Below are 26,024 nucleotides of genomic sequence, written 5' to 3' on the forward strand. Positions count from 1 at the left end.
CTGCAGACCCAGAAACTATTTCACAGGGTCCTAAAGGTGCTAAGGCTTCCACTGCAAAAGACCCTACCCCCTCTGACAGAGATTCTAGGGTACTGGATAGATGGAGAAAAAAGGTTTACACTTCTGCTACCTTGGCTATAAGGGCCTTAAACTGTCAGTTTCATATGCACAAATATCAGCAACATGTCATGGCATTGCTTAAACAGAAAATGTTATTAAACTCTGAATGTGCAGAAAACAAGAAAATGCAGGATTTATTGCATGCAGCTGAACAAGTTGGAAAGTATACTTTGCAATGTGGTTTTGATTGTTTGGAGGCCTCCTGCAGGGCCACAGTTACGGATTCTGTAATTAGGAGGCATGCTTGGTTAAAGGAACAAAAGCTGCCTCATCATGTCAAAGTTAAATTACTAGATGCACCTTTACAGCATGATGCTTTGTTTGGTGTTAAGGGAGAGGCGGTGTTAAAGAAAATGGAGGACAAGGCTAAATCTATGCAAACTGTCAAAGATTTTTTACAAGTACAGCCGAATAGGTTTAGTAGACACTGGCCTACAAAGAATTGGTCATTTCCTGTGTCAGACAGACCTCAAAGGGGCAGATCCAGATGCCCTAGAGGCAGATCCCAGGCGCCAGGTTCCTACAGGTCGGAGCAATGGGGTGCTTCTACCTCCAAAGTTGGAGAAGACAAATCACAACCATACAGGAAACAGTCCCAATGACTTCCCCCTGCCTGCAGCAAGCACTTATCTCCTGGCAGCACCCTTAGGGGGAAAATTAGCACTTTTTCCTCAAAATTGGCACATTATAACCCAGGACAAGTAGGTTCTAAATATCGTGTCACAAGGGTACAAGTTCCATTTCCATACCCTGCCAAAGGCAAACGGCTGGCCAGGTCTGCCAAAAAATCAATGGGCAGAGGCACAAAAACAAGTCTCATCCCCCATGGACATGGAGGCCATTCAACAAGTACCAGAGCAAGAGCAGGGAGAAGGATTTTACTCAAGGCTGTTCTTAGTACCCAGAAAGGACAAGGCCTGGAGACCAATACTGGACCTATCTATTCTGAACACATTCCTGGATATACCAAAATAAGATGATGACTTTGCAGCAACTCCTGCCCATGCTGGGCAAGGATGCTTGGCTGGTGACTCTAGACCTAAAATAGGCATACCTGCATGTCCCAATCAGACAATTATGCAGAAGATACCTCAGATTCAAGTCTGGCTCAATGCATTACCAATTCTCTGCACTGCCCTTTGGCTTATCTACTGCACCCAGGGTCTTTACAAAGTGCCTGGCACCAGTAATTGCATTCTGCAGACAAAGAGGAATACAAATATATCCTTATTTGGACGACTGTCTAATTCAAGCAGAGAACAAGGACATTCTTCTACAGCATCTGGCATTTGTGAAAAGACTTCTAACATGCCTAGGGTACACAGTCAACGAAAATAAATCAAAACTAGTACCCTCTCAAAAGATAATATTCCTGGGTGCAAACTTAAATACAACTGCATAGATGGCTTATCTCACGCCAGACAAACAAGGGCAACTGACTACCTATTTCAAAATGTTGGCAACAAAGGCCCAGTTATCTGCAAGAAAAATTCTGCAGGTTTTGGGCTTCATGGCATCCTGTATCCTACTAATTCCATATGCAAGACTGCATATGAGCAAACTTCAGTGGTACCTAAAAAGTGTTTGGTCTCAACATTGCCACAGCCTGGAAACAATGATTACTCTCATTCCCTGCCTACAACAGGAGTTTCGATGGTGGGCAATGGCTTGTCACCAAAACAAGGGACAGCCATTTACATTACCCCCAGCCAGGCAGACACTAACAACGGATGCATCAGATTATGCCTGGGGGGCCCACATGGCAGGAAGATGCATTCAGGGCACATGGTCTTCAACCCAAATGCATCTACATATCAATCAAAAAGAGATGCTAGCTGTTCAGAATGCCCTGACAGCCTTCGAGGACCTACTTCATCCGGGACAACTACTGATAAAGACAGACAACACCACAGTCATGTGGTATATAAACGAGCAGGAGGGCACACATTCTTACCCCCTTTGCAGACTAGCCATGACTTTGTGGGACACAGCAATAACTTACCAAGTACATCTGTAGGCACAATTCCTGCCAGGAAGGAAAAATACTCTGGCAGACGAACTAAGCAGAAACCTCATGGATCCCCACGAGTGGCAGCTGGATCCACAAGTCTTCAGCATGATAACAAGGAAATGGGGATGCCCGGACATAGATCTATTTGCCTCCCCTCACAACTACCCACTAAAAAGATTCTGCACAAGGACTTATCACAGACAAGCATGGAAAGTGGACTCCCTATCTTTCAGCTGGAAAAACCTATCAGTATATGCCTTTCCCCCACTGCCTCTCCTCCCCAAGGTACTCTGAAAGGTCAGACAGGAGAAGCCAAAAATGATACTGATTGCCCAAGACTGGCCCCGCCAGTACTGGTTTCCAATCCTACAGAACTTGTCTCAATGCCCAGCTTGGACCTTACCTCAAATACCTCATCTACTATCCCAGCAAAACAATCATATTATGCACAGCCAACTCAAGACTTTAAACCTGGCAGCATGGCGGATAATGTAGTCATACAAAAAACACGTCTCAGTAAAGCTGTGATGGATGTCATTTTGGAGGCCAGAAGGCCTAGTACTAGAAAATCTCATGCTGGAAAATGGAAGAGATTCTGTGCTTGGAACCAGGCACAAGGAACTGATACAGCTGTGCCAAATATTCCTCAGGTTTTATAATATTTAACTGAGATGCTGGACAAAGGCCTGTCTTTTTCAACTATTGAAATTCATGCCTCTGTCATTTCGGCTCATTACAATACAGAGCCACTAATCTTTTCTCTTCCCTTATTAAAACAGTACCTCAGAGGCGCCAAATATTTAAGGCCTCCAAGGAGAACACCAATGCCTGCATGGGACCTCAACTATGCCTCCTTTTGAGCCAGCTTCTACTGCTGATATAAAGTTTTTATCTTGGAAAACAGCTCTGCTCCTAGCAATATATTCTGCAAGATGAGTTTAAGAGCTACAGGCACTCATGGCTGTGGAACCGTTTATCATTTTTTATCCAGACAGGGTCAGCCTGAGGACAAACCCAACATTTATGCCTAAGGTGGTGTCAAGTGTGGCTCTTAACCAAACTATTCATCTGCCAACTTTTTATCCAAATCCACAGAACAAGGGGGAGAGAATTCTGCATTCTTTGGACATACACAGACAGCTTAGATTCTACTTGGACAGAACCAAAGTTTTCAGAAAGACAGAGCAATTACTAGTGGCGTATGCTGCAGGATCACAAGGCAAGGCTATCTCAAAGCAGACTATTTCTAAGTGGATAGGCCACTGCATTTGTTTCTGTTACTTGCACCATGGCAAGCCAGTGCCTAAGGGCATTAGGCCACATTCAACCAGAGCTGCAGCCCCTTCAGCAGCCTTTCTCAGGGAAGTACCAACCAAGGACATTTTAGAGGCTGCTACTTGGAGTTCAGTGCACACCTTTACAAAGCACTATCATCTGCCACTCTACTCTAACTCCAGGGCAGGCTTTGTCACTGCAGTTCTGCAAGGCCTCATAGCCGCTCCTAATGCTGTTTAGCTCCAACCTCCCATCCATAGCTTTGGGATTCTACCCAAATGTAATGACTGCAACAGTGAAACACAAAGAACATAGTACAGTTGTGTACACTTACCATAAATGTAGATGTTCGAGTGTATTCACTGTTGCAGTCCAGGTTACCTAAATTTTGGCTACCCTTTTACAGGGCACCTGACATCTGGGGCAAGAAAAACTAAAGAAAATGGCGTCGGCCGCATCTTTTATACCCCTGACTACCTGACATCAGGGAAGGGGGGACAGCAGCCGACATAGGACCCAGGACTTTGGAATTCAGGCCGACTGAGGGCAACCTGCCAGCAAGATTACCCAAATGTAATGACTGCAACAGTGAATACACTCGAACATCTACATTTATTGTAAGTGTACACAACTGTACTTTCCAAGACCACAGTCATCAACGTAACCGATAAATAGCCTTGCCTGTAGCCTAGTGGACTCCCCCAACACCACTACTGAACTGAAAGTAAATCTAAAACATGTTTAACAAACACCAGAGACAACAGCTGAGAAGGTTTTTTAGTTTTTGCTTAATGGAATCTTGTAAAATCAAGTTGTAAAACTGCCACACTTGAATGTGTTAAGATATATTTTTGTTAAACTAAATTAAGTTCAGTATTTTTGATTTCTATTATAAGTTTTTTTTTTTTTTTACCGAGGTAGAGCAGTCATCAGAAGTGAACAATTTCAAGCCCAGCACAGGGCAGAATAACACAAGTTGTACAACAATGCACACAAAGAAATACACAAAACATTCTCACAATGTATATGCACATATTTCATAAAAATGGGTATAAAATTGTGTTTTTTTATAAAGCAATGCAGTGTCTTTGTTGACCATAGGTGGGTTAGCTAACAGTGAATGCGTTGTAGTTTTTTTTTTTTTTTTTTTTAAATGTGGGCATCAGCAAAGCCAGATACTTGAACTTAGTGCAAAGTATGAATCAGTAGTAAATTGTGTTTAGATGGTTATGCAGTTTCAATATATATATATATATATATATATATACATAATTTTTGGAATGATTATACAGCTGTTTCAAAGCAATCAGGGAGTTCTGTGGAAAGGGATCGGGAGCGCGAAAGAGACAAGCCGGCAGCCACTGTTGAGCACGCACCAATATGGCGACCAGGTAGGCTATATCCCATACATTTTTGTATGCTGTTTAGTACCTCATTATCCTATCTGACCAGTCCTTTTTGCAGCCTGTGTTGACAGTTGTTTTACATTATTGTAGCTTGTGTCAGCTGCTGTATGACATTCTAAAACCCTGTTAACCTGATGCACTTTTTTGTTCCATGGGAGAGTCTGAGAAAGGGCATTCCTTAAACAGTGTTTATTGTCATTATGCTCAATATCCGGAATGCTTCAGACACTATAGTTTGCCTAAGGAATGGTGGGTGCTCTGGACAGTACCTTATGATCAATGGATATTCTTCGTGTTTCACTGTTGCAGTCATCACACTTGGGTTATCTGCCTGCAGGTAGCCCTCAGTTGGCCCGAATACCAGAGTCTTGGGATTTCTGCATTGGATGCTGTCACCTCTTCCATGACGTCAGGTTGTCAGGGGTATAGAACATGCAGCCGATGCCATTACATCAGCTTTTCTTGCCGAGCGGAGCCTGAAGTAGAAGCAGTTCGCAAGTGCCGTTCGGCCACTACCTGAAATGTTTGTTGTTCGAGTTTCAGACCTGAAGTCTTCTAAAGCTAAGTACCCCATTGTGGATTCTTTTTTCTTGCTCTAACCGATGTCAGAAAAAATTAATAATTCTCTTGCCTGTGGAAAACAAATACCTCACAGAGATTTTCATTCTTAACTGCGTCACCTGTTTAGGCCCAGACCACGACGTTCCTTGCTGTCGGTTTTGTGCCCTGTTCAATGCCCAAACTATTCGTCGTTGGGCTATCTTTGTCGCTAAATTCTTTCGCTCTCGTTCTCTGTATTCCAAAGTGGCTTCGATAAGCCATCCGACTACCAATTTTCCAAAAAAAGTAAGGATAAAGACAGAGACAGACCGCATAGGTCCAAAACTGCCACCGGTATTCAGTGAGGTGCTTTCGCAGCCCTTGATACCCACTTCTACAGATTCGCAGGCCTCTACTGAGACCCATTTGGAGTCCGGGATGCCACAAGATGCTTCTTCCACTTTGGAACCTGCGGATGTCTCTACCTTGGATGGGTCTGGAGCCGCTGTGCAGGCACCGGCTTCTGAGGGTGTATTCAGACCTTCCGATGTTTGTATTAAACCGACTTCTTCGTTTCAGACTAAAACTACCGAATTTCTCAGGCCCAGAGTTCATACTATGCCTAGGAAACCGACGACCAAAGTGCCTTCTCAAGTTCCCATGCCACCGAAACAAATGTTTAGAATGGCTGAAGACCTTATTACTTTAATTAGGGGAAGCCAGCCTTCCCCCTTTAAAAGATTTTTCCTTCTGATTCTTCAGATCATGAGTCCGCTGACTGACCCATCTGACCAGGACTTACCCTTATCTATCTTTGAGGACTCTGATGCAGAGGATTCCATTCCCTCTGCCTCCCTTCCAGAGGATTTTTCTTTCAGTGAAACCCTGCATACCCTCAGAGAGCATTTCCGCCGGGAGTACCAGGACTACCCACAGTCCAAAAACCAAAAAGAGACTCAGGGAATTTTTAAATTTGCCTCAGCATAGGCCTATAGCTATCCCTCCTGTATTGGAAATTGTAGATGATGTCTTCATGGAGTCCAGTTTTACCCCTGATACTTTGCCACCAGCTCCTAGAAAACCTGACAGGTACTACATAGTACCTGACTCTCACAAATTTCTATTTAAGAATCCTACTGTGGGTCCAGAGACCATTTCACAGGGACCTAAAGGCATTAAGGCTACTACAACAAAAAAATCCTACCCCTTCAGACAGGGATTCTAGGGCTTTAGACAGATGGGGGAAGAAGGTATACACTTCTGCTACTCTTGTCATCAGGGCTTTAAATTGCCAATTTCACATGTTGAAGTACCAGCAACATATTATCAAGCTTATTAAATAAAAAATTATGTTGATTCCTGATTGTGCAGAACATAAAGAGTTACAAGAGTTAATGCATTCTGTAAACCAAGTTGGAAAACATACTTTGCAGTGTGGTTTTGATGCTTTAGGCATCTTGCAGGGCTGCTGTCACTGGGTCTGTTCTTAGAAGGCATGCTTGGCTAAAGGAACAAATCTTACCAGACCATGTCAAAGCAAAATTACTAGATGCTCCATTAAACCAAGAATGTTTGTTTGGCACTAAAGCAGACATAGTTCTTAAAAAGATGGAGGAAAAAGCTAAATCTATGCAAACTGTTAAAGATTTCCTACAGGTACAGCCACCTAGATTCAGTAGGCATTGGCCTTCAAAAAACTGGTCCTTTCCAGTCCCTCCCAGACCTTCTCAGTCCAAACCCAGGGGCAGCAGACCACCAAGACTACAGTGTCAGGGTATGCACACATCTAAACAATGGAGTGCTCCCTCCTCAAAAACAGGGAGTGTTAAGCCACCATCCTATGGAAAAAGTTCACAATGACTTGCCCTTCATCCTTCCCAGCCTTGCCCAAGTACTTGCACCCCTAGGAGGAAAACTCGCCTTACATGCAAAAAACTGGGAGTACATTACCCAGGACAGATGGGTGTTAAACATTGTATCACAGGGATACAGATTCTACTTCCACTCATTGCCACCCCCAAGCGAATTGCCGGACCTCCCCCTAAACCAGTGGGCAGAGGCCCAAAAGCAAGTACTTTCTCTTCTCAGTATCAAGGCTATTCAACCTGTTCCAACAGAGCAAAGGGGACAGGGTTTCTACTCCAGACTGTTTCTGGTGCCCAGAAAAGAAAACTCTTGGTGCTCTATCCTGGATCTGTCAATCCTCAACACCTTCTTGGTGGTTCCGAAATTCAAAATGCTTACTCTACAACAGCTGCTTCCTATGCTAGCCAAGGACTCCTGGCTGGTCACCCTAGACTTAAAAGAAGCTTATCTGCACATTCCCATAAAGGAAACTTGCAGGAAATATGTACGTTTCAGGGCAGGCTGTATGCACTATCAGTTCTCTGCACTTCCCTTTGGCTTATCTACTGCACCCAGGGTATTCATAAAATGCCTGGCTCCAGCCATTGCATACTGCAGGCAGAGAAAAATTCAAATATCCCCATACTTGGACGATTGCCTTATCCAGGCAGACAGTCAGGAATTACTAGTTCAGCACCTGCCATTTGTAAAGAGACTTCTAACATCTCTGGGGTGTACCATCAACAGAAAGAAATCGCATCTGGTACCCAGCGAAAAAATTGTATTCCCGGGTGCAAGCTTGAACACAGCTTCCCAGATGGCATTCTTCACTCCAGGAAAACAAGTTTATTTGACAAACTACTTCAATCTACTGGCCACACAAACCCAGCTGTCTGCAAGAAAAATAATGAAGGCCCTAGTGTTCATGGCCTCATGCATTCTGCTAATTCCATATGCAAGACTACGTATGAGGAAACTTCAGTGGTACTTAAAAAGTCTCTGGTGTCAACATTCTCAGGACCTGGAAACAATGATTTCTATCATTCCTTGCCTAAGGACAGAGTTCCTTTGGTGGACAGAGACCTGCTACCACAACAAGGGACTCCTTTCACTCAACCCCCCCACCCCCACCCAGACTCTGATAACAGACACATCAGACTATGCATGGGGGGCTCACATGGCAGGCAAATGCATTCAAGGCAAATTGAGCCCAAGACAAAAGCACCTGCATATCAATCAAAAAGAAATGTTAGCTGTACAGAATGCACTGACAGCCTTCCAATGCCTTATCCTTCTAGGACAACTGTTGATAAAGACAGAGAACACCACAGTTATGTGGTACATCAACAAGCAGGGAGGAACTCATTCCTACCACTTTGCAGGTTAGCCATGACTCTGTGGAACATGGCCTTGAGCAGTCAAGTGCACCTGCAAGCTCAATTCCTGCCATGCAAAGAAAATTCACTGGAAGACGATTTAAGCAGAAATCTAATGGACCCACATGAGTTGAAACTGGAACCAAACACATTCAAACTTCTAATCCAAAGGTGGGGAACAGCAGAGGTGGACCTCTTTGCTTCCCCCAAAAACCACCAGTTCAGCAAATTTTGCACCAGAATTCCCCACAGCCAAGCATGGAAAGTGGATCTCCTTTCATTTATGTGGGAAAACCTCTCAGTCTATGCCTTCCCCCCTCTGCCCCTCCTCCTGAAAGTGCTACTCAAGATCAAACAGGACAGGCCAAGGACAATCCTTATTGCACCAGACTGGCCATGCCAGCACTGGTACCCACATTTACACAGTCTGACAGCAGTGCCACCCTGGCACCTACATCAAAACCCCTCGCTGTTGTCCTAGCAGGAGGGTCAGATTTTTCATCCTCCGCTGCAAACCCTGAACCTGGCAGCCTGGCTGATTCCCTGAATGCATCACCACCAACCCTCAGCAAACAGGTGCTGGACGTCATCCTTGAGGCCAGGAGGCCTAATACTAGGAAATCCTATTCAGAAAAGTGGAAAAGGTACTGCTCTTGGTGCCAGTCTCAGGGAAAGGACACAACTTTGCCTGCCTTACCTCAAATCCTAGATTACCTAGCAGAGCTGCTCCACAAAAGGCCTGTCCTTCTCTTCAGTTAAGACTCATGCCTGTGCCATCTCAGCTCATTACAGTACTGAGCCACCCCTCTTTTCTCGCCCTCTGATCAAACTCTTCCTGAGAGGAGCTAACAATTTAAGACCCCCAAGGATGGCTCCCACTCCTGCCTGGGACCTTAACTTTGTACTAGAGGAGCTCACGCTTCCCCCTTTTGAGCCTGCTGCTACAACAGAGTTAAAATTCCTCTCTTGGAAAACAGCCTTACTTCTAGCCATCACTTCAGCAAGAAGAGTGTCTGAATTGCAAGCCCTTATGGCTGTGGGGCCCTTCATTATCTTCCATGTGGACCGGTTTCCATCAGGACTAACCCATCATTTATGCCAAAGGTGGTATCTAGTGTGGCTTTAAACCAGTCCATCCATTTTACCCACCTTTTCCCCTAATCCTCAGAATAAAGGGGAATGGATTGTGCACTCCTTGGATGTGCACAGCACAGACAGCTTGGGTTCTACCTTGACAGGACTAAAATTTTCAGTAAGTCTGACCAGCTGCTGGTCAGTTTTGCTACATGGGCAGAGGGCAAGGCCATTTCAAAACAAACCATCTCAAAATGGATAGCACACTGCACCCATTTCTGCTACAAACACCATGGAAAACCTACCCCACAGTGGATCAGAACCTGTTCCACTAGGGCTACGTCAAGCTCTACAGCGATTCTCAGGGGAGTCCCTACCAGGGACATCCTGGAAGCTGCAACCTGGAGTTCTGTACACACCTTCACCAAGCATTACCACTTACTTATCTTTTCTAAATCCAGAGCTGGATTTGCTACAGAAGTCTTACAAGGCCTGCTAGCCAGCCCTAATACTTCTTCACTGCCTCCACCCTTCCTCAGCTTTGGGAATCAACCCAAGTGTGATGACTGTAACAGTGAAACACGAAGAACATAGTACAGTTGTGTACACTTACCAAAAATGTAGATGTTCGAGTGTATTCACTGTTGCAGTCCTGGTTACCCTCCCTCCAGCCCCCAGACGTATCTATACTTTCTACCTATCCTCTTTTATGGCCATATCTTATGGCATTGGTATTTACTTTTTACTGGAGGTGTTACACACCATGTAATTGCTTCTTATTTTGGGGGCTTCTGGCATCTGGGGCAAGAAAAACTGATGTAATGGCGTTGGCTGCATGTTTTATACCCCTGATGACCTGACATCATGGAAGAGGCGACAGCATCCAATGTAGAAATCCCAAGACTCTGGTGTTTGGGCCGACTGAGGGCTAACCTGTAGGCAGATAACCCAAGTGTGATGACTGCAACAGTGAATACACTCAAACATCTACATTTATGGTAAGTGTACACAACTGTACTTTGCTCATACGGTCATAATATTCCTTTATTTTGTATTCTTGCTGCATACTAGTAGCATTTTAATTGGATGAACAGACAGTGTATGGTCATTCACATGGCAGTGTGAATTTTGACTCTGGGCTACAGGAATTGCTGAATAGCAGAAAGATTCAGTCCTCTCCAAGGAAACATACATGCTTATGCACTCACATGCTCATACTCACGCACATACACACACACACACACACAAACACATATATTCACATAAATACATAGAGACTCATACACACGTACATGCATGAACACATATCCACACAGACGCACAAATATGTATGAACACACATACACACACACACACACACACACACACACCATAGGTTTTCACATCACACACTACTGAGAGCTATCTCACTAGATTTTGCACCTGTCATTCTGGATTCTGGCAGGAACTTGGATCACTGAAGTACAATGAGAACTTAAGGCATTAATTTCTAGCTCAGTTGTCTTGGAAATGTTAAAAGTACAGCAAAGTGCTCAGTCTGTTTATTAAAATCCAGGTCAGGATTGTTGAACTTGGATGATTGCTGCATGTGTTGTAACCTTACCTTTTACTGTTCACCAAGTATAAAAAGTTGTATAATGTTTTCTCTGCTGTTACACAAGGACATAGGAAGTGAGAGGCTTTTCAGGGCATCTGGGAAGTGTACCTTTCATTGCAGATTGATAGTAGAGACCTTCATTCCATTGGCTGCATATGTAGCACCGTAGGTCTGATTCATGATTTAGCACTGACAGACACTCACTAAATTTCTGGTGAGTTCAAATAATGTTTTTCCTATGGTAGTGAGGTTGTGCGTCATGCCTTTTGACTTTATGATCTTATGAGATTTATTAACTCTGAACTTCCACATTGTTGAGGTAAGAAAAATCTAGCAAAGCTAGACTTTCCACTGTGTGATATCTTAAACCTCTTGTATCCAAGGCAATTTGGTGTATATGCAAATTACTCTTTCAGGATATCAGGTGTTTCAGCCAAATGTCAATTCTGAATGTTCAAGACTTTTTCTTGTACTTTTAAGTCTGTTTATGGACAATTTCAGGCCAATAAGCCAAACCCCTCCAGCTGTGGACATGCATGTTTTTGCCTTCTTATGGCATCATCAGCACAGCATAAGAGGAGTGTTTGACTTTTGGAACACAGGGTTGTTGTACCCAACTGTATCCATAAACATTAGAGTGTCTACAAAATATCCAAACTAACAAACTAAAACAATGAGTGAAAAGGTCACACAAGAAAACCAATGGACATTCAGAGTTGCCATTTAGCTGAAACACCTGATATCCTTAAAGGGTAATTTGCATATATCCCATATTGCCTCTGATACAAGAGGTTTAAGGTATCACACAGTGGGAAGTCTAGCTTTGCTACATTTTTCTTTTTGTGTTTTTTAACCAATTGGTCTTCCTGTGTGACCTTCTCACTCATTGTTTTACATTGTTGAGGTAAGGGAATTTCCCAGAAAAATTCAAGATTTTGTTCTTGGTACATAAAGATTGCCGTAGATGGTGTGCTGAAATTTTGGTTACCTAGTTGCAACCCAAAAGTATTGCTATTGATTGTCTGTTGTGTGATGCTGTGAGCATGAATGCATGGTCTGTATGCAACAAGGTAGACAGTCTTTCCCACTTGCTGTAAAATATTGATGTTAGATTTCTAGTGGAGACCTCATGGGATATCAACTTTGGACCCAGTTAACAGCAACAGTTCCTCAAAGGATCTGAATTATTCACAGCCATAGATGGATTGTAGTCAGTGTGCAGGACAAGTGTTTGTGTTCGATATTCATGTGATGTGCTAGCCTGTGTACCGACTCCTTTGAGTATGTCCTAGGAAGTATAGGTTTCTCCTCATTTACTGTCTACCAGGTATTGCGGGATTTTCTTACAACATGTCTCAGACTTGTCTGTCAGTTTATTGTTGTCAGACCCAGACTGTCTAATCCTGGTTGATTTCATCAGTTACCTTACACTTGTTTGAGATTAAAGTAGAAAAGGTTGACACTTTTCAAGCTCTACTCCCCATTGTTCACCTCACAGATAACTGTTCCCCACAGGAAAAAAGAAATGATGGCATCCTTTCTGTCTGTGTGCTGCCTGTAATTCCATTTTAGTATTTTTTCCTCTGGTCACTGCAGCTGTGTGACTGTGGAGTTGATGTATGTAGTAGTTTGTGGGGGCATAAGGGGGCTTTGATCCTGGGAAAAATACTTTTTTCTTGGTTTCTTCAGTCTGAAGCTTTCACCAATGTGTTTTATATGGTTTCAAGCTTCAGTCATTTCATCTGGATGAACATTAACAGAAGCAGTTTCAGTTTCGAGGTGAATTTATTGCCCTTCTAAGGAATTCCTCAGTGTTACGCAGGGATCTGATTACAAGTGCTACATACTGCATTAGTCACTAGTTCCACTTAATAGTTGGACTGGCTCTATTGACCGTGGGCTTGTTTTGAAACCAGATATTTGGTCTGATTGTCACCTCCATGCCCTGACTAGCTTGCCCTATCTTGAACTGAACAAAGGTAGGAATTTGTATAGTGTTACGGCTAGGCTGTGCTCCTGGTACTTGACCTTTTCCCTGTGGAACTTAGTGAAAATTATTCTAAATGGTGTTAACCTGTAACAATGTTAATCCCATTGCATTGCATCAGTTTACCCCATGTCCTGTACACCTTATCCCTTGTATGGGCGAGTCATAGCATAACAATGAGCTCTTCACCCTTGGGAGACAGGGATGTAGATAGAAATACTGCAGCACTGGAGCACATCTGAACTTCTTGAAAACAAACTTACACTGGGATGATGGTTTATTCTGTTTACCAGCTGGAAATCAACTTCAAGAATGCAGCGTTCTTGTAAAGGGAGGTATCTGTCATGCCAAGTGTACCGACTGATCTTTTCTATCTGGTGAACAAGCTGTTTAGTCCAGTCGTTCTCATCAGAAAGAAAGATTTTACCTCTTTCCAAATGTGCGCTTCAGGCACGAAGCTGCTATTGTTTAATATTTTGCAGATAAGGTTAGTAAGTAAGGTTTGGCTTGAGGCTGTACAAGAAGCATTTGTTAATCCAAGCAGTGATATAGTGAGAATTCCCCGACTAGCATTTGTCTAAATTGCAGTTATATATTCTGAGGTCTTATGTTTGATTTCAGTTTGTGTTTTACAACATGCAGACTACCCTATGGTCCAGCCAGGCTTGTTATATCTTGTCAGGAAGTCCTGGTTCCTGTTATTTTTCTAGAGTTTTATGACCTCATCTACATTTAGGTGGCCTAAGCTATCTTGATCCACATGAAGTCATTTATGAGTGTTCCCAGATTGAAGTGTCATCATCCTGTCTGAAATTTCCCTTTATTGGCAAGATTGTTGAGCAGGTCATTAGCATACAACTTGAATCCTTTTTAAGAACTTATGACTTCCTTCCCAGTTCCAATTTAGCTTTAGAACTCATCATAACAGTAAGATGGCCTTCACTGGGGTTATTTATATCCTTGTGGTGAGAGCTCAGCTTTACTATTTGTTATTCACCCTCCATTGTTCTGGACTTCATTTGACACTCTGGACATCTTGATGTAACATTTTCATTTTTGTCCTTTGGGAAGAGTTCTTGGCTGGCTAGCCCTTTACTTTTTGGGCTCCATAGAGAAGGCAGTCTTGGGTGTGATTCCTCATTGAGCTATTACCTGGATGTTAGGGTTCTGAAGGACCCTGTTTTAAAGATACTGCCTATGATTTTACTGGGAGAAGTTACTCAATAGAGAGAGAGAGAGAGGTCTGAGATGTCTTTGCAGTGTGGATGTTAACCTGTAACCGGTCTTTCTTCAGGTATAAACAACAGAAAGTACCTGGTCTTTCCTCAGGAGTAAATGACAGAACTTAAGTCACCTCAGGCTTGTTTTGCTGAGCTGCCTGAGGTGCAAATGAGCAATAGAATTACTAGCGGAAAAGACTGGTCTGCTGATTCCTCAACACCAGTGAAGTAATCCTTTTGAGCTGTTTGAGATTTGGATTGTTTGCCCAAATCAAGAAACTAAATCTGCACCAGCAAACAAACTTGCTAAAGGGATAGGTTTGTAACTCAATGTATTCCTAGGATACGGAATAAGTTATCACTGCAGTTCAAAGTATTACCTTAGCTACCTTTATGGCTAGTCTTGATGATTGGATGGGTAGACACAAATTTTAAGTTTGTCTGCTTAAAGATGTATATGTCTTGACATCTTGTGGTCCTTATGATCATTTGCCTGGTATGTTCATATGTTCATGTTGTTTGGGCTTTTCCTGTTTGTCTGCAGTTTGTAACCATGGAGTTAATATCCCTTAAATTGGGGTGCTGCCCAGTTGCAAACACACACACACGCACACACAAAAAGAAAGAAAAAAAAAAACTAAAGTTATAGTGATATAGATGGCTGTTAAAACTGAGAACCCTTCTGATATTTTGTTTACTGATAGTGTCAAAATGCAGCAAAATGCAACTTACTGAAGTAATGGTGCTGCCTGAGATGCTTGTTTTGCAGAGGTGTAGCTAAATGTTTTCATGGCCAATGCTGTCCCCCAATCTGGCACCTACAAAACAAAACAAAAAAAAATCTTTGATTAAGTTGAAGAACTAAAGAAGCTCTTTCCTTCTTTTAAACCTTAGCAGTCTGCTACAATTGCTACTTTGTAGCATGCAGCTGCTACAGTTTCTACCTCACACAGAGCACTTCAGTGATTCAGTTTAGTTGCAAATACAATACCAGTATTTATGTATGTATGTATGTATGTATGTATAGCAGTGTGCACCAAAAAGAATTGGGACTGGCCGATAGCACTCTTAAGACTTTGAGTCTACTTTGCCGCACCCTAGCTGCACTGCTGTTCTGCAGTGATTATCCAGTCAGCTTTGTGACTTCATTCACTGTGGTGTTTTTTTTCAGAATTTGCATGTTCTCCCTTTGTTGGCATGAGATTTTGTCAAATGCTCCACTTTCCTCCCAGATTACAAAGACAGAGTGTAAGTAAATTGGAGATCTTCAATGCTTGCCTATAGGTAGGGTTTAGTGTGTGTGTGTATATGTGTTTCTGTCTTGCAGTAGTAAACTGGAGTTCTGTCTAGCAGTAGTCTGCATTATACCCTCTGGCTGCTGGGATGGGCTCTAGCTTTCCTTCAGTATTGACATTTAGTGGGTAAGGGAAGAAAGAAATGTATAAATGGATTACCCCACTCTCACCACCCCTTAGCCTATTAAGGCTCTTTGTTGGTGGCAGAAGAACATGCAGTCATTCCAACAATTACTTCTGTGATGACCTGCATTGATTAAACCTCAGATGTCTTAAGGAGTAAATCATTTGGTTTCTGCTTGGGGTTACTCTGATCCTGCATGGCTGTTACCTTCCCCTTGAGAAAATAAAATTAGTCTCACATGTTGCCTCTACTAAGTCTGATCCAGTCTTTCTCTATCTTCAGTCTTGTGCCACCAACACAGGTGGCTACCCTGACATAATGTCAGTAGACCAGCTGTTAGTGTCATGATAGTGAGATGTTTCAGTACTCTGCAGAGAGACAGACATCACAGTAGCAGTTTATGATTGCCATAGTGGCACAAAGTAAGACATGACTGAAAATGATTTGAAATGATTCACCTCTTCCCATGTGTCTTACTGCAGGTACAGAACAAAGCATCAGTCGTTCCACATCGCATTCTAAAAGCCATCAGTTGTCACCAGTGTCACCGAGGACGCAGGATGGTGGCCAGCAGCGCCCCAGTGTACTTCACAACACTGGAGCAAAAGTTACCACGTCTTCTGCAGAAACACCACCGTCAGTTTTGAGGTACTAGCTGCATTTTATTTATCAGCAGTCTTCAGACAGCAAGCGATAAAAAGTATTAACACATTTTTGAAAACATCGACCGTTATAGAAAGCTGCACAGGGTACCATTTTTCCACTGTTAATATGTACATTTGTGAGGTGCTACATTAAGTAACAAATGCTAATATTGCTGCTTCTTGTGAAAACAGCTTCTTGTGAAAACAGTTTAGCAAAGTCAAAACTGTCAGCACTGTAATAAGAAAACAGTCTGCTGAAAATATTTTCAACAGTATCTTGAGTGTGGTGTGTTTTTTTAAGTACATCCTCATTAAAATATTTTCGTAGCACAGTTTTGCTGATAATTGCTTTGTCAGACATTTTCACTGAAATTTATTATTAATGAAGTGTTGCCACCATATTTTATGTGTGACGTAATTTCAGTAAAGTATTTTCTTGGTATATGTTGCTGTTGTGCTACTTTCATATGCCTGCTGTATCCCGGAGCCTGTTAGCTGCAGTCATGATATGCTTCTGAAAGACTGGCTGGAGATTAAACAGCTTTTCTATACACTTCTTTGAGGAATACAATTGAGGTACCTCTTACACTTAGATGACGTCTTGTCAAGGTAGTAGGGGCCTGTAACATGTGTGTAGGGCAGACATTATTGTGTACAGTATTAGTGTCATGTGAGTTGGTGGCCACTCAGAAGCAGTCCTGGCAGTGTTGCACATTACAGCTGTACATGGCTATGGAGATGGTACAGGCAGCAGCTCACATGTCAGCATCCAACAGAGGAACACTGTATAATTTATCACTGCAGAGTTGGCATGTATGCACTATGGGACTGAGTTAAAATGTGCCACTGACAAGTGATTTTAAGAAGTATGTACGGTATGCCTATTCCTGTCGACACAAAGGTGTGTGTAGCTCACCATGCTAACTACAGAACCTGTCAGCAATCTATGGCGGATGCTTTAGTTAATTCATAGTCCTCTGTCTTCATGAATATTTAGCCAGTTCTTCTGTGCCATGCAACACTGTGTAAGGGAGCATATCTGCTTTTAAAGGTTGTCAGAGGAGAGAGAGGGAGAGTCAATACCATGTAAGCATTATGTGAGATTACACATAACCTACAGATCCTGGATGCTGTAGCTTGCACCTGTGTTGTTAAGTTTCCACCTAGACCTGTTGGTCAGAGATATGTAAATTGGAAGGTCTACTCCTCCCTGAACTTCCAGATGGTCTGTAATGCTCAGAGGATTGTCTGCAATGTGTCCAGTGTCCATCTGTGACCACTGCAGTTCCCTTGGTTCTGCATTAAAAAAAAAAAAAAAATATATATATATATATATATATATATATATATATGTGTGTGTGTATATATATATATATATATATATATATATATATCTATATATATCTATATATATCTATATATATCTATATATATATATATATATATATATATATATATATATATATATATATATATATCTATACATACATACATACACACACACACACGCATATATACATACATATAGGTTCATAGGTGTGTACTAGGCTAACAACCCTATATAAGCCTAGCCCAAGAAGATTCCCTGGCATCATACTGCCCAAAGTTAGTTCCCAGTGCCCCTGTCAAGCAAGGCCACTGAAGTGATCCCTGGGGTGAACTTCCTATTGCCCACCCACTTGTCAAGATTTCTCTTAAAGAGGGCCAGTGAAGTGCTCTGCTTGACATGAATGGGAAGTTTGTTCCAGAGTATGGGAAGTCTCTGGGTTAGGAACCTGCCCTCCAGCATGTTCTGTTTATTGTGGTAATGAGGTTAAGGTGCCTGGAGCGTGTGGCGTGGCGGTATTGGGATTTCTTTAGGTGTAGCATATCTAGCAGCTCTGAGTCAGACATGGCTTTGTAGGTCAAGCAGAGATCGCCTCTAAGTATGCGATAAGAGACAGAGTATAGCTGTAGTTTTTTGAGTCTGTCCGTATAGGACATGTGTCTGAGGCCTAAGGTCCTCTTGGTATTTTTGTAGCCTTTCCAGTTGTTGTAGGTGTCTAGTGAGGTACATTCCAAAAGGGCCTTGTATTCTATAATAGGTCTAATGAGGGATGAGTAGAGAGGGATTTTCTTCCTGGATGAGAAACCTTTTGTAATGAGATGTGCCATATAGAAGAACTTTCTGACTACAGTGGCAATGTGGTTATCAAAGGAGAGGTTGCTGTCAACCTGCGTCCCCAGGTCTCGTATCACACCTTCGGTGTTTAATGGACTACCGCCTATGTGGTAGTTCATGGGCACCAAATTTTTCCCAAAGGGAATGACATTGCACTTTTTGGCATTGAGCTTAAGGCCATGGTTCTGGCACCAGTCATTGGTGTCAGTGAGGCCTTTTTGTAGAATGTCTACATCAGCTGGAGAATCAATAATGGCTCCCAGTTTGCAGTCATCTGTGAACTTGGTCAGCCAGAGTCCATTTGTGTTGGCTTGAACTTCAGAGAAGTAGATGCCAAACAGGAGAGGACTTAGGACCGACCCTGTGGGACACCACTTATAACTGGTCGGTAGTCAGATTTGGAGTCCGCTACTTTCACAGTGTGGGTTCTTTCAGTGAGCCAGTTGGCAACCCATCTTATTACATAGGGGTTTATGCCTAGTTTAGTGAGTCTATCTATGATTCCTGAGTGAGGAATGGTGTCGAAGGCCTTGGCAAGATCTAGGTAGGCTGTGTGAACTACCTTGCCCTCATCCACCGCTCTGGTGACAAACTCGAAGAAGTCTGTCAGGTTGAGCAGTGTCCAGAGTTTGGAGATTCCCTATGTCTTTATTTATAAGGTACATGATGATGCGCTCCATAGCCTTACATATCAGACTCGTCAGGCTAATGGGGGGTAGTTCCTGAGGTCTGTAGTTGCTCCCCCTTTGTGGAGTGGGATGACCATAGCAGTGCACCATTCGGTAGGAACAAAGCCTGAAGTGAAGGTGTGATTGAACAGGGTACTCAGGTGTGGTTCCAGTTCACTTTGTTATTCATGTAGAACACAGCCAGGGATATTATCAGGTCCCATGGAAGCTGTATTCTTGGCTTTGGACAGTGAATTCTTTTACCTGTGCAGCCATGATAATAGGGACCTGGCATTCCTCAGGTATTGTGATAAGCCCTTTAGGGGGTGAAAAGGGAGTAAAGTTCGCACTGAACCTGTCGGCCAATATGTTGGCAATATCAGTTGGTTCTGTATATGTATTGCCATTGTGCTGTATCTCAGAGCAGATCTGAGTATTGCCATGTAGATTCTTGATATAACTATAGAATGCCTTGTGGTTGTCTTTAGAATTTACAGCAGTTTTGTTTTCATAGCTAGCTTTAGAGGATTTGATGATGGATCTCAGTTTTTTGCTGAGGCTAACAAAGGAGTTTTTCCAGTCTTGGGACTTCGCCCTTTTCTGCAACAGTTTTTTCCTTCTGTTATAGAGTTTGTTTATGGTGGGGGACCACCACATGGGCTTCATTTTTTTGGAGGAGAGCGTCTTGGCTCTGTTTGGTATGGCCGTTCCATGCACTTGTGTATGTGCTCATACAGTGCATTGGCATATGATTCAGCAGTCATGCACCTATTTTCCATTTGAATGAGTGTCGTGAAGTTAGCCACCTCTGTTTTTAGAAGCCCAAAGTTGTCTTTGGAGAAGTTTTTTACGGTGGTTTCCTTTAGGGGGATGAGTGTGGGATGTGGATATCCATGGTGATTAGCCTGTGGTCAGGTCTGACCAAGGAGGAGTTGATTACTGGTGTAGAGCAACAGTCTCCCATGTTATTAATGACCAGGTCAATGATGTTTCTACCCCTGGTGGGGGTAAGAATGAGTTGGTCCAGGGCACTGGAATTAATGAATTCCAGAAAACATTGAGCAAGTGTGTTGGTACATGAGTAATTTTCCCAGTTAATGGAGGGGTAGTTAAAATCTGCCAGTATAAGGGTATTGGGTTGTACCCTAATATTTTCCAATATGTTTAGGAATTTCGAGTGGGAGTCTTGGGACATGATGGGGGATCTATAGCAGGCTACAACCTGGATTGCAGTTTTACCCAGTGTTAATTGTACCTGAAGTATCTCTGATTCGTTATGTTGGGCTACTAGTCTGGAGGTGTGCATATCCTTTATGAATATGGCGACACCGCCGCCTTTAGTGCTTCAGTCCAAGTTTAGGGGCCGAAAGGTGCGGTATGAGTTATAGCCTGGAAGTGCTGGAGTGCTGTCCGGAGCCTTGAACCAGGTCTCGGTCACTGCACAGATGTCAATGTTCTCCATTTTAAGGAGTGCTACGAGCGAGTGCATTTTGAGATTTAGACTTCTTGCTTTGAGTAGCATAACCCTCAGATTTTGTTTGCTTGTAAGTGTTATGGTGGTAATTTTGTCTTTAGGACATTGCCTAAAAAAGGCACTGTAGAGGTGGCAAGATCCTTGGCCAGTATCCAGAATCCCTGGGGTGACAGGTGCAGGCCATCTCTGGCAAAGCATCGAGGTCTGTCAATCATGTCTTCCCAGGCAGATACTGGATCCCCTTAGAATGACACCAGAAACTTAGCCAATTGTTGAAGTCAATCATTTTCTGCTTGTACTGTAGTATCATTCTGGGTGATGGTAGGATGCTGCTAGTGTCATACCTGCCTGGGCTACAAGATCAGAGAGCTTCTCTATGTCTCTTCTCATGTAGTCCAGGGAGCTACGTCTTAGGTCATTCACACTAACATGGACAATGACAGAGTCATATTTGTACCTGTTATGGAGTGACCTATGTGCGTGTGTTATGTGGCGGATCCTGGCACCCGACAGCCAGCTGACTGCAACTTTTTCCTTATTCAACATATTATATTTCAGTTCTATTTGTCACAGAGTGATTGAAAGTCACCTTTTGTTAGTCTGGAAAAACATGGAGCAGGCACTTTTTTGATGAAAAACAGAAGCCACTTAAAAGGGGGCATATTGTCCCAAGACTCTAGAACCTAATCTTAGAGGAGGACCAGTTTTGGGTTCTCTGATGAAGTGCCTTGAACACTTGACATGTTTCAGATGGATGTCATTGCCCTTGTTCTAGATGTTGAGACATTTTTAAAGCCCCTGCTTTGTAAGTATGACAAGGCGTAGTTTTAGGTCTTGTATCTTTAAGACAAGCCGTACAAAAGTCCTCATTAGAGACTATAGTGGTTATACAGCTTTAAGCCCATCATCAAGGAGTCTTGATCTGGACTGAAGTTCTCCATGGGCTATGCTGAGACCCTTTACAAAAGCCTGAGGGGTAGTTTAGTGATTTTAATTACAGTAATAGTAACAGTAATAACTAGTTTAAGATCTTCCTTAAGGAACAGAATCTGTTCTAAGGCTGATGTTTTGTCAGTCCATCTTCCCTGGTAGTACAGGCTGTGAGTATGTCCTATGTTTCTGTAAAGCTGATACTGCAGCACTGGTAGGCCTGTGGTAAAGGTGGAGCGGGTGTTTAGTCTGTGTGTCTACAAATGCAGTCTCTGGCAGTGTTCCATTCTCAGATTATTTGTTTGTAGATTACGGCTAGATGTTATACCACAATGTTTTTCATATCTTTTTGAAATATGCAGAAACGCTGTTAAAGGATGGGTGTTCATCATGTTGATCACTTCTGCAGTAGCCTAATTATATGGGTTATATCCTGCTAAGGATGTAACAGCCAGCCAGCTTCCAAAGTTTCAGGGCAACTTGACCTAAACTGCCTAAAAAGACAGGTTTCAGCACCAAGCCCTTCAGAGCTTTCCTGATGTCAAATACAGAGCACCTCTATGGGCTTTCAAGGATCGATGGTCAGCTTTTGTTGTTCCATTGCTGGGGTAGATAAGTTCCATTTGGGGAAAAAACTTCCCATTTAAATATTTTATTGTTTTATAGCACTTTCCTGGTTGGGAAAGGTATTTTGTCTTTTAACAGACTCTCTTGAGACTTAAGTGTACTTCACAGGAACAGACTTTTTTCCTGTCAGTTTAAAAGTTGTTAAAAACACTTTAAAGCTATTTTTCTGTGGAAAATTTGTGTTTATTTTACTTTTTGTGGTGGCAAAGTGTGTTAAAGTGATTTTTACAGTGTTTTGTTTGGAAAAAAATGACTTTTTTGCAACGTTAAGTTTATACTGGCTTGTGCTGCTTGTTTTTTCTGGGAAAGAGGCACCATTTTTGGATCGATTATGGAACAAACTACCGATCCCATGGTTGATCCTTTTTCCAGACACAAAAAGAAAAAGTTAAGCAAACAGCTTTTGCCTCCACAGCAGGCTGGAACTTTGCCTCAGCCACAGGTGGATGACTGTTCTGTGGCCAAACCTAATTCCTGAAACCGCTCATCTTTTACCCTGGATCCCTCTAGTGTAGCACCTACAGCCATTATGGACCGGGGGTTAGCCACGCCCATTGCGGCTGTTGAGGTCCTCTCAATGGGCAAGGGAGAGCCTCTCTTATCGGTCCTTGAAGAGAGAGCAGGGCAGTCTTCCTTGTTTAGTCAGAATGTTGTGCCTATCCCTGAGAAGCTGCTGCCATTAACAACCCTGTTGGCTGCAGTTTTCCTATAAAAAAGAAACTAAACATGTATCTGCTCCTGCTCAGATTTCCATGAACAGGAATAATTTATTAGGTCTTTCTCAGTAATTCAGGCTTTTGGTCATTCTTATAAGGTGGTTTCTGGTAAAAGAAAAAGGCATGCATCTTTTCATGAAGAAATTCAAGATTTTCAATCTGGACAGGAAGGTGAAGGGACAGATACAGGGTTTTCTCCTCTGATATCTAATTTTTCCTGTGGGGGTTTCTTTTTCTATAAAAGTATTTTCAGAATGTGGTTTTAAGTGGGAGAACACCGAGTTTCTCAGTTCCTCAGAAAAAATACTATGACCTGTTACAAATGGAGTTACCAGAACCTTTCCAGTTCACCCTGTGCTGTCAGCATTGAAAGATGCATGTCACTGGCTTCAATTTCCATGATAGTCAGCTTGCTGCCCCTAAAAAAACAGATATATTGTATAAAGTTCCTCAGTCTTTTATATTTTTATACACTCATCCCAAACTGATCCAGCAGTTATAATCATACTCCTGCTAATTATTTAGTTAATTCCAGCCTAATACGTTCTAACAAGGACTATAAAATAATTGATAAGTATAGGGAAAAAGTGTATACTTCTGCAACTTTGATTTTCAAAATTGTGAATTGTTAAAGTATGAGAATTTTTATGTTCATTTGGTCTCATAAGGGATAGTTAGAATGGGGATAGTCTATATATAAAGTAAAAATAGAAATTTAACCATACTTTACTTGATGATGTAGTGACTTCTTGTGTATATATTGTAAATATATATATATATATATATATATATATATATATATATATATATAGTATAATAAAAAGAGCAGGTTAACACCACGATGAGTAAAAACGAACCTTTATTGACCAAAAATGAGCGCTTTCGCGTGCCCACAGACCGCACGCTTCTTCAGATGAGTATAACATCAGAATAAAGACATTCTCTATTTATACAAAAAGATTAATTACTGAAGCCATTAATTCATCCAATTAAACAATAAACAATCAATTATACCATTTTTAATGTTCATTCATTTAAAGCAGTAAAGCCAAATATAACCATATGTGAAACGAAAAACAAAAGTAAACATAGTTTTTATATCATGATATCATTCATTATGTTTCATTATAATTATTTCATCAGATAGTGGGCAAGTGTCATAAAAATATGTCTGAAGATATATTAAATAACTGTGAATCTATCTTTAATTATTCAAATATAACGAACTTTCATTGTTAATGAAAACCAGCAAGAGTGCAGCATATCCAACTTTTTAAAATATGTAAACATATATAAACCAATTGGTAACAATATGATATGCATAGAACAGTAGTGGTATTAAAAATTAACAACTATAAGAAAATGGCAGTAATAAAAAATGGCAGCAATAAAAAACTAGCAGCAATGAGAAAAAATAGCAGCAATGAAGAAAAAATAGCAGCAATAAAGAAAATAAAGAAAAAATAGCAGCAATATGAAGTAGCAGCAATCAAAAGTAGACAACAACTGGAAAAATTAGCAGCAATAATGAATAAATAAATAAATAAATAAATACCAGTAAATGTCCAAAACATCTAATCATAATATATGATTAAGATGTGAATTTAAAAGAAAAGAAAATATGCATGTACATATAATAAATATTAGACCAGTGACAAATTAATAATATTAATATTAAATTCATAAGCTATTTTTAATTTTATTTTTACTAGCTATATAATTTATATTATGGTCCATCAAAATGATTATCAATATAAGTAGCTTTTTATACAGGAACTATAATAATGTTGGTCATCATGTAAAAAATGTAAAAAAATGTAATAGAATTAATATTTAAATATTTAAGTAATTGCAGAGAGGATATATATTAAAATATATATATTCATAAATAAATAAGTAAACTAAATATATTAAAATCCAATAACAATGTATAAAAATATATATGTATATTTATATATTCATGAATTTATAGAAACATTTATAATGTGTATTAGCCTAAAAAAGTTGTTAAGAAATATAAGCTGTTTTATTAATTCATATCTTATTATAATAAACCAAAAAATGGATATGCAGATATATATATATTTACTGAATGCAAATATATACATCAATTTATATAACTATTTTCATAAAATTAATGATATTTACGCTTTTTCAAAGATGATCTGATACTAATATAACTATTTAGGCCAGGAAATTGCTGTGCGCGAAATCTGAAAATCCAATCAAGTTCTAAATTTTCCAGATTATTAAAATTATCCCCTCTTCTGTTATTACTTAGTCTTTTTTGTATCACCCTGAACTTTTGTATAAATAGAGAATGTCTTTATTCTGATGTTATACTCATCTGAAGAAGCGTGCAGTCTGTGGGCACGCGAAAGCGCTCATTTTTGGTCAATAAAGGTTCGTTTTTACTCATCGTGGTGTTAACCTGCTCTTTTTATTATACTATTTGTTGGATTCTGGCTGCTGGTTAACTTTGAGAGAGAGGTTGGTTATTTCTTCGTACATATATATATATATATATATATATATATATATATATATATATATATGTAATTTTCTTGGAATGAGATTGTTGTCTGTTTTCTTTAGATAGGTATTTGTATTGTTTATTTGTGTTTTTGAGTTACCGTATTGTTATTATTTGAAAAAAGAAAATTGAAATAAAGAGATTTTGTGAAAAAAAATTGTGAATAGTTAGTATCGTATGTTAAACTTTATTCTGACTAATTATAAAAGTATGAAGAGTGTTTGTCGCAGTTTCTTCTTGTGAGGTAAAAATCTCCCTTAAATGGTTTAGTTTCTTCCAGTTCATAGGTCACAGTGTAAAGGTTATGTGTATGATGATGTTGATGCTTCTACCAGGGCTATGGCCACTAGTACTCTTTTGAGGAGGTTCACCTGGCTGCATTCTCAAAACTACCCAAAAGG

At 41.1% G+C, this 26,024-nt stretch overlaps 1 protein-coding gene across 8 annotated transcripts in view; it reads left to right on the forward strand.

Moving 5' to 3' along the window:
• NCOR2 (nuclear receptor corepressor 2) overlaps positions 1-26,024 on the forward strand; it is a 3,277,114-nt gene that overhangs the window by 2,941,290 nt on the left and 309,800 nt on the right. For 7 of the 8 annotated variants that reach the window (XM_044068530.1, XM_044068534.1, XM_044068533.1 and 4 more), the window contains 2 exons: positions 4,699-4,797; positions 16,353-16,518. In XM_044068530.1, the coding sequence (XP_043924465.1) occupies positions 4,699-4,797; positions 16,353-16,518 (265 nt within the window). The remainder of the gene's footprint in view (positions 1-4,698; positions 4,798-16,352; positions 16,519-26,024) is intronic. The other variant, XM_044068532.1, reaches the window with a different exon arrangement.

This window comes from Protopterus annectens, chromosome 4.part0 (genome assembly GCF_019279795.1).
Source record: "Protopterus annectens isolate FY-2018-M chromosome 4.part0, PAN1.0, whole genome shotgun sequence".
NCBI lineage: Eukaryota > Metazoa > Chordata > Ceratodontiformes > Protopteridae > Protopterus > Protopterus annectens.